The sequence below is a fragment of the Schistocerca serialis genome, chromosome 2, assembly GCF_023864345.2.
Source record: "Schistocerca serialis cubense isolate TAMUIC-IGC-003099 chromosome 2, iqSchSeri2.2, whole genome shotgun sequence".
Classification (NCBI taxonomy): domain Eukaryota; kingdom Metazoa; phylum Arthropoda; class Insecta; order Orthoptera; family Acrididae; genus Schistocerca; species Schistocerca serialis.
The window spans coordinates 186,846,372-186,855,552 of record NC_064639.1 but is presented as its reverse complement, the minus strand read 5'-3'; the positions used below and the strand labels follow the sequence as shown (position 1 = coordinate 186,855,552).

General features: G+C 36.9%; 1 protein-coding gene across 2 annotated transcripts in view; it reads left to right on the top strand.

Annotated features, from left to right (window-relative positions):
• LOC126456892 (calpain-5-like) overlaps positions 1–9,181 on the top strand; it is a 282,083-nt gene that overhangs the window by 220,898 nt on the left and 52,004 nt on the right. For both annotated transcript variants that reach the window (XM_050092729.1, XM_050092730.1), the window contains exon 10: positions 2,613–2,732. In XM_050092729.1, coding sequence (XP_049948686.1) covers positions 2,613–2,732 — 120 coding nt within the window. The remainder of the gene's footprint in view (positions 1–2,612; positions 2,733–9,181) is intronic.

Here is a 9,181-nt window from a genome sequence, read left to right as displayed (position 1 = left end):
TGGCAGTGTTTTGTTGTTTTTGATAGCAGTATCTTCAGCACAACATCTTTGTTTGGCAAACTTCCATCTAGAAGGGTTCCATGTGTGTGATCTGACCTGGAATGACACAGCAATGTGCTCTTTTCACTTGTTACATGTTCACCAGCAACTGATGTAAGGAAATATTTCATGTGTTTTTTAGTCATTTCTCCATTTTTGTTTGCCTCCAAAGGAATGTTTCATAGGCAGTTTGTTTCAAGTTTCTTTGAAATATTTGGGCTGAAAGTGCCTTGTGCCTCTTGAAAACAGATGTACAACTTCTTTGCTAGTGTGCCTGTCATTGATAAAGCCACATCAGTTGTGTAGCTATGGGTAGAGCTGGGGACAGACTGCAACACACTAGCTGTAGTTTTTTCTCCTCTGTGAGACAGTGCTGATATGAAGACATTTTATATTGGAATTGACTCTGGTCACTGTTGCAAACATTTTCTTTCTCCACACTCTACACTGTCATAAACATGTTCACTTCCCCCTAAATCTGTTGTGCTTCTGATGTATACTGTTGTTTTATGTGTCCTTTCATGTGACAAATGTAGTAATATGCCTGGATGAAATGCCATATTCAGCCTTAAGATTGTTGATAAAAGAAATCGAAGCATCAAAATTGTTCAAGCCAACCATTTTAGACAATACTAGAGCCGGCATTTGCTGAGATGTGAGTAGTGAACTGGAAATCCATATACCTTGCTCTATAAAATTTTTATATTACATTTCTTTTATAACTTATAATTGTGGCAGTCTGTTTCCTTTGTATTGAGCTCCTGCATGCCTTTTGCTACACACGTAATTTAGAACTAATCTGCAATTTGATTTACTTTTAATGCATTTATAGCACCTAATTACCTTTCTATAGGAATAGAGCCACAATTGTAATAGTCTTCATCAGTGTTCTCTAGCACATTGTCATCAATATCTTCTAAGACAATGGGCCTCAGCTGTTTGGACGGAGATAGTTTATACTCACTTTGACTGAAGTGTTCCTATTGCTCTGGAGATGAATGTCATTTACTGCTTGAAAAGCCACCTTTAGTTTCAGGTTCTTCCTGTCAGTATACCTATCCAGTGTAACTTCATGTATTTCTGCATCATCCCCATTATATTTATGGATTATTATGTTACATACTATGTCTGCAAACTCTCTATTCCTGACTCCAATTTCATTGACACATTCAGTTCTGAGTGTTTGAGGTAAAAGATTTCCCTTGTAAGTAAAATGTTGCTGTGTAATTTTCTTTGGTGGATTATTACAAGATACTGTATTTACTGTAACATATGGTGCAAACATTAACTGTGTTCTGTGCCACACTCAATCATTTTGTTTTGGGGGCTTGTTAGAGCTACTAATGATTTGTGGACACTGTTTTTAAAAACTGTGCTTCAACAATACTGTAATTGATCTGCTAAATTCTGCCATTGGACTGTGTTTGTGATATATGTGCTTTTTATATTATGAAGTTAAGAAATTGGCCCTTGTCCCAGTAATGGGATATCAAAGTTAATAAATATGTTAAAAAGGAGAAACCAAAAATGTGATTTTGTGTCCATTATTAAATAAACACCACCCAGTTTCCATTAAGATTTTCGCTTGCACACATACAGTGGGATGTGCTACCAAAGAGTCAACAAAGAAGAGATGACAGAAATCGGCTTGGCTTTCTTAGCTTTCTCACTATTGGAACAAAGGTTTTTATTGTAGAACTCAATTTTCAGCTCTTTCTCAAGATAGCTCTAATGTTGCACATTGTGCAGCTAAGTAAGTACTTTGGGCCTGTATCTGAGCACCCACTCTACACAAAACCATTATCACTCATGTCATTCTGCCACTGACATTGATCTGCCTAACCATTTACAAGGCTGTAAAATTTGCTGTGAAGCAGTGTGAGTCCACAATCAGGTACTGTCTTTTTAAAGCAGACTGGCCAAAGCCAATATCTGGATTTCTATCCTCACTTAACATATATTTTTAATCCAGTGTGGAAGGCGAGTGTCATGCCAGGCTCTGCTGTTGCTACTTACTTTAAAATAAATTTCATATACCTGCATGCAGTACTTCTGTATTCTGGTCGCTTTGTGTCTACACATCTTGGCATGCTAGCTGTTAATAAATGTACATGTGGATTTTGGTTTTTATTACTCCACTTTCTGCAAAATTCAAAATTGTTTCTTTTCAATCAGACATGTTTTAGCGCATAGTTACCATCTTGTGTGACTACTATTTATGTATGAAAAATATGTGTTACTATTTTGGATGATTTTGAACATTATCCTTATTTTTATTTTCAAAAATAGATGCACACATACCCACCTGAGCTTCAAAGTAACCATTCAAAATCATACAGAATTGTCTATTTCAGAAATATTAGATATTCAGAGAGGATGGAAAGTATGGCCCAAAACTTATCAAGATAATTAAAAAAAATAATTCTTTGTTTTCCAAATGAATCATTTCTAAAAATGAAATCTTAATTATCAATAATAAATATAAGAAGTGCAACACACATTGAGATGGTGATATATGTGGAAAATATTTTATCAGAGAGTGAAATGTTTTTATTTTTATTGCATTTTTTCAGTATTTATTTGATGTACGGGATGAAGATGAAATAGTTCTGCAGATGCTTCAATGGGATACAGCTTCTGTGCATCAAGTAGCAGGACTTCAGAAACTTTTGATTGGCTTCAACATTATCAAGGTACTCGTATAAGCTTCAGTGTGTTGTGAGCTGATTTTGTAGTGGAGAGATAGCCATAAGCAGTGTAGCAGCTTTACATAGATTTTATCTAGTAACTGCTTAGGATAGTAGTATAATTCTTGTTGCATAGTTGAATACAGGTAAAGATGGATAGAGACTATGTCTGCTGTGTATGTTTAGGAATTGGCCACTGTTCAGAAACAGTTGGAAGCTGCATTGCCCACAGTCAGCAGACACAAGTCTGCTGCCTTGGATTACAGTGACAATGAAACATCTGTGACAAAAGCTATGACACTCTTGCTTCCTCGAGCACCATCTGGAATCCCCAGTGTTGTAGTCCCTTCCGATATGCCTGACCTGGACAATTCACACTTGCCTGATGGCATACTGCTACAGTGGCAGTGTCACGAATCTGTGGGTGGAAGACAAAGGTGTGTACTACCCACATGGCTGTTACCTTACACCTTAAAAACGAATTTGAGTTCTTACACATTCCTGATACAAGTGAACCAGCATGGGATGCCTTGTCTTTTGGGATTGGGATCACTCTTTCCTCAAGGGTCCAGATATCTGCAGAGGATGGACACACTGATCACTGGGAGCTCAAATATTGGGTGGCTGATGGAATCCTTTAGAGAAATGGATGACAGGCTGACAACATAGACCATTGTCCAGGTGGTACATTTGCTTTAAGGTGGATAGAGTCTGCCAGTGCTTACTGAGTACACTGAGTGTGACCAGCTGCAAATCATAGCTCATATCAAAACAAATTATGCTCACCACCTGGATTCGGAGACCATCTTCGGTTCCTACAGGTGGTTAGTTGAAATGGTGAAGGTAACTCCTGCACACACACAGGGGAGAAGCTGAGCTAAAGTTTTGTATTATCTTTCCCAAAACTGATCAGTCCTCTGATTTAAAGTCAGGTACAGAGCATGAAACTCATACTAGAATGATTCCTTGATTACCTTGAATGTGGACTTCTTGACCTCTGCTATCAGGTTGAAAACTGTGGAACACCATTCTAAGAGATGTGTGCTACTCTCAATAAGTAGCTACTAGGGTGGCAGAGTACTTGTGGTATGCACTTGTGTTTTAGCAGTTCCTTAAAAAAATTTACCAATGTGCTATAATATTATAATAATAATCAGAAAATAAATCCACAAAAAATATATTAAAATAAAAGGTACCACTCACTCAGTGATGAAAAATGAAGTCCATATGTTACAGTTTTCTGCTGCAGAATTTATCCATAACTTTGAAGTTGAAACCCTCACCGATGGTTACCATATTCTTGTTAGTTTTCCTGCCTAACGGCACCATCAGAATTCATGACCTATTTGTCATTGCTGATCCCAGAATCTGTTACAAATGCAAAGAATGAAAAAAAATATTTGCTTGCAACAGGATGTGAGCCTGCTTACTGTAGGTCTGTAACTTGAAATCTCTAATCACAGGGTCTTGCTGATCGTACACAGTGTTTAACATCAATATTATTTATGTTAGGATCCCTTTAATGCTTTTACTGCTCATATATCATTTTTATTTAATTATAAGAAATCATACCAAGGTTGACATGTTTGTGATAAATCTTCAATGTGCCAAAAACGATAGTATAAACCTGTTCACAAATGAAACATAGCACTTTTTAATTGGCCTTCCAGTTCTAACTTTTCATAGGTCACTTGGTTTGAGCTCTGACAGCGTGGTGGGGATATTGCTAGACCCTGAGTTACTTCTGTTCAGTGCTGCGAGGAATGTAGCACAGTTACTGCTGCCACGGATGATGTCACATCAAAGCATGTTTTCTGAGTGAATAATACCACAGTTCAAATAATTTCAGCACTCAGCACCATGGTTTCTAGTTGACACACAGAGCTCTACAAAACACATTTTTGTCCATATTGTTTGCATATCACCATGCATTCAAAGAGAGATAGCATCTTTTAGTGTGTTTTCTGGCTCTCATTCAAAGAGAAATTTTATTATAGATAAAGTTGCCTGAGACTGCAGTCATGTGTGTGTGAGTTGCATTTGCACAAGTGTGTGTGTGTCTGTGGCTTTATTTGTGACTGTCTTTTTGCTCTGCCTGTCTGCGACTCAGCATCTCTGCTATGTGGTGAGTGGCAGCTGTCCTTCTCATAATATTATCATAATTTTATTATGGTATTTACAGTGTGCTGTAGCACATTTTTATGCCAGTATCACTGGCCACCACTACAGTGTGGATTTTTTTGGATAGAGGAAACCCTTAATAGACTCAATAAATCATGTACAGATTTTGAAGAGGATAGAATATCAATTGCTATTAATTACAGAAGGCAGCACTTGCAAACCAGAGAAAGAAAATATTAATACTGTATTAGTTAGCTGAAGGAACACCCATCTAAAGATGCCAGAATTAGTCTTGCTTATAAATGGCAATATGCGCACACAGTACAAAGAGCAGAAAGCTGGCTGAAACTAGGTATGAGTAGCAACAGAATTTTAATTTTCTGTTGGAATGTACATCACATAGATAGGCTGGACATGGTCGTGAGGCTGTGCGTATAGCCATAAATAACATGATAATATCTCATAAGATTAGTAAAAATAGCCTACTGAATGTGAAATAATTTGGAGATAAGTGATCAGGGTTGATCAAAAATGGTAACTGATGTTTCTGTAGAGCCCCTGCCTCAGGAACCATAGTGGTGGAAGATTTCCGGGAAAACTGGGAGAAGATCACTTGGAAATTTCATGACCATGTTATAGTATTAGAGGATTCAACATACCGGCTATAGATTGGGAGACTCATGTGATTAGGATGGATGGTGGGGACAGAGAATCACGTTATATTGTTCCAAATACCTAACCCAAAAATTACCTTGAGCAGTTACTCAGAGAAATGACTGTTGATGGTATCATCTTAGATCTACTGGTTACAATCAAGTCTGAAATGTTGATGGTGTTAGGACAGCAACCAGCCACAAATTTACTTTCAATTCCTTTATTCAAAGGCTACCGTTGCCAGTTTCTAATCATTGTGATTCATCCTCAGATGGTTTACATGCTTTCTTTATGACATGTGGTGTGTTTTTTACAGATTAATTGTCCTAAAATATAAATAATACATAATTATAAACACGCCACACACAGATGGTTGGGTTACAGATTTTCGTTGCATGTGACTTACATGAAACATCTGTTTCGAGTGTTTGTTTTCATAAAATTCGTCCAGCAGATGTAAATGCATTCCCACTGCATTCTTATTGTTGCACACGTTAATTGTTCTCACTGATCGTGTGCAACAATAAGAATGCAGTGGGAATGCATTTGTGGCGTGTTTATAATTATGTATTATTTATATTTTAGGACAATTAATCTGTAAAAAAACACACCACATGACATAAAGAAAGCATGTAAACCATCTGAGGATGAATCACAACGATTCAAAACCGGTAATGGTAGCCTTTGAATAAAGAAATTGAAAGTAAATTTGTGGCTGGTTGCTGTCCTAACACCATCAACATTTGTCTTCAAACAACAGTGACGGTCTCCATCATGTCATCATATGACAAAATTGCAACAAGTCTGAAATATTTGAGTCAGTAAACATAGAGCAGAAAATCAGTGCTCGTATGGTCCAAGAAGCATCACTGGCTTTGAATATCACTAGGAATGTCAAGAAAGATAGGAACAAACAAACAAGCAAGGAAGGTATTTTTGCTTAGTAAGTGCGACAAGAGACAGATTTTAGACTGCCTGAGCAGTTAACATCAAGCATTCATCCCTGAGAAAGTAAGTGTTAAGTATAAATGAACAAGTTTCAAGCGTATTGTACAATATTCCCTCTCATGATTCAACAGCTGTACTACAAAGTTGCTGTGAAAGCAAAAGGAACTTCACCACAGCTTTAAACATAGCGAAATCTTTTCTTTTCTTTTTTTTTTTTTTTTTTTTTTTTTTTTTTTTTAATGGGGACTCAAATAAGCCAAAGTGTGTACAGGAAAAAGTACAATGAAGTGTTCAATACATTCAAAAGTAAAATTCTGTCTACCAGTCTCAGAAAAAATCCTAGTAAGTTTTGATCTTAAATCAAATCAGTAAATGGATCAAAGCCACGTGCCCCATCACTCAATGACCATACTGGCACTGACACAGAGGATAACAGAGAGGAGGCCAAGATGTTAAATTCTGCTTGCTAAAACTGTTTTACTGAGGAAGAGTTCTCCAGTTCCTCCTTTCAATTGTTCTATGAACACCATAATGTCAGATGGAAAGATAAGTGACTGCAAGATAAGAAATTAACTTACATCAAAGGAAAATGGTCCTGAACGAATTCTTATGTAGTTCTACTTCATAGATTACATAAAAGAACATGTTGCACTGCTAGCAGCATTGTATTATGGGTTTCTGGATGAATGAAATGTTCTGAGTGATTGGTAAAATATGTACACAATTCCTGTTTTCAAAACGGGTCATTTAACAGATACACATAACTGTGAGCCTATGTTAGTGACATCAGTCTGTTGTAGGATTTTAGAACCTGTTTTACACTTGTGTTTTTGACCACCCTTGGTACTTGAAATCTCCTCTGTAGGAAAAAAATCAATTCCGCAAACAACAAATGTGTGAAAACCGATCTTGCTCCATTCATTCACAAGGCCTGGAAGACAGCAGTTACTGGGAGTCAGGTTGATGTGATGTTCCATAACTTCTGGAAGTATTTGATACAGTTCTGCACTGTCATCTAGTGAACAAAATACTAGCATATGGAATATCAGAACAGCTCTGTGACTGGATGAAGCACTCATAGCAACTAAGATGTTAAGTCCCATGGTGCTCAGAGCCATTTGAACCTAGAGGTTAATGTCAGAAGCTTAATTATAGATAATTGTCCCTCATCATAAATAAATGTAAAATCATTATTATCATCAGGAACAGTTTCCTGTAGATGAACTCATAACAGAGTGCAGTATCAATTCATTGAAGAATAAGAAACATTAAAAATGGACGCAAATAAGTTGGTGTAATGAGAGAGTTAAAGAAGTATTACAGGAAAAGAACAGAGCATTTAGGGTATGGTCGCAAGTGATGAATACTATATGAAGCAGAAGGAAACCAAGAAGAGCCGGCCGCTGTGACTGAGTGGTTCTAGGCGCTTCAGTGTGGAACCGTGCTGCTGCTATGGTCGCAGTTTTGAATCCTGCCCCGGGCATGGATGTGTGTGATGTCCTTGTTTAGGTTTAAGTAGTTCCAAGTCTAGGGGACTGATGACCTCAGATGTTAAGTCCCATAGTGCTTCGAGCCATTTGAACCATTTTCTTTTTAAACCAAGAAGACAGAAGCAGAGCAGAGGGAGAAATGGATGGCAAATTTATTTATTTATTTAACCTGATCTGATTAGTGCTATTAGGACCTCTCTTACATCAGACCACAGTCTGACACATACAGAACCTTTTTTACATCATAGTTTCCTAAAAAAAGAACAATATTAATATGACAAACAGTATTGAAATAATTTGAGTCTGAAGTGACAGTTAAGTAAATAATGCTGATTATGATGTAATAAAGTTAATACTGGCAACACCTGTACTACTGCAGCTGCTGTCACTAACAGTCATAATAATAATAATAATAATTATTATTATTATTATTATTATTATTATTATTATGAGAATAATAACAATAATTATAGTGGTAGATATAAAAAGAATGAGATGTTTTCTGATGTGAGTTCTGGGGAAAGGAAATTTAAGGAAACTGCCAGCGGAGAATACTGGGAAAAGATGAAGATATGGTTGGAAAATAGGATGTGCAAGGATAACAAGTGCATACAGGGACAGTGATAATCCTTATTGTTGCTTTAGTAGATAGGTCATTAACTGTCTTCTGAAGCTGGAGCTGTTATTCAGTTCTCTTATACAATGCAGTAGGTGATTCCAGAGATGGGTGTTACTGAGAAGTATTTCGAGAAACTGCTGAGTGATGGAGTAGGGAGAAAGGATTTTACTTTGATGAGAACAGGTATTTCTGCCATGTTGTTCAGGTAAGAGCATTAGGGTCGAAGAAAGATATGAGGCACAGTGTTCATTGGTAAGACAGTAGAGAAGACAGAGGGAGAGGAAATCTCTGCACTTGTCTGCACATGGCCAGGAAAGCTGTGCATATGATGATAGAATATAATCAAAGAGTCAAACATCATAGATATAATGAACATGGGCATTCACAACGATTTCCAGGCACCATGAGCTTTCCTGAGAAAGGCCATGCAGAATAATGTCACTGTAATCAATAATTGGAAGTATAAGTAAACAGTTTTTGATGTTGCTGAGCAACAGTCATATAGTATTTTTTAAAGGAACGCACCGCCATTTGGCTGTTTATTGTTTATTTAAGAACAACCCAGGTTTCGGCTTTCTATGCTGTTTAAAGTATTTGATTTTATGTCTTTAACATATATTGCT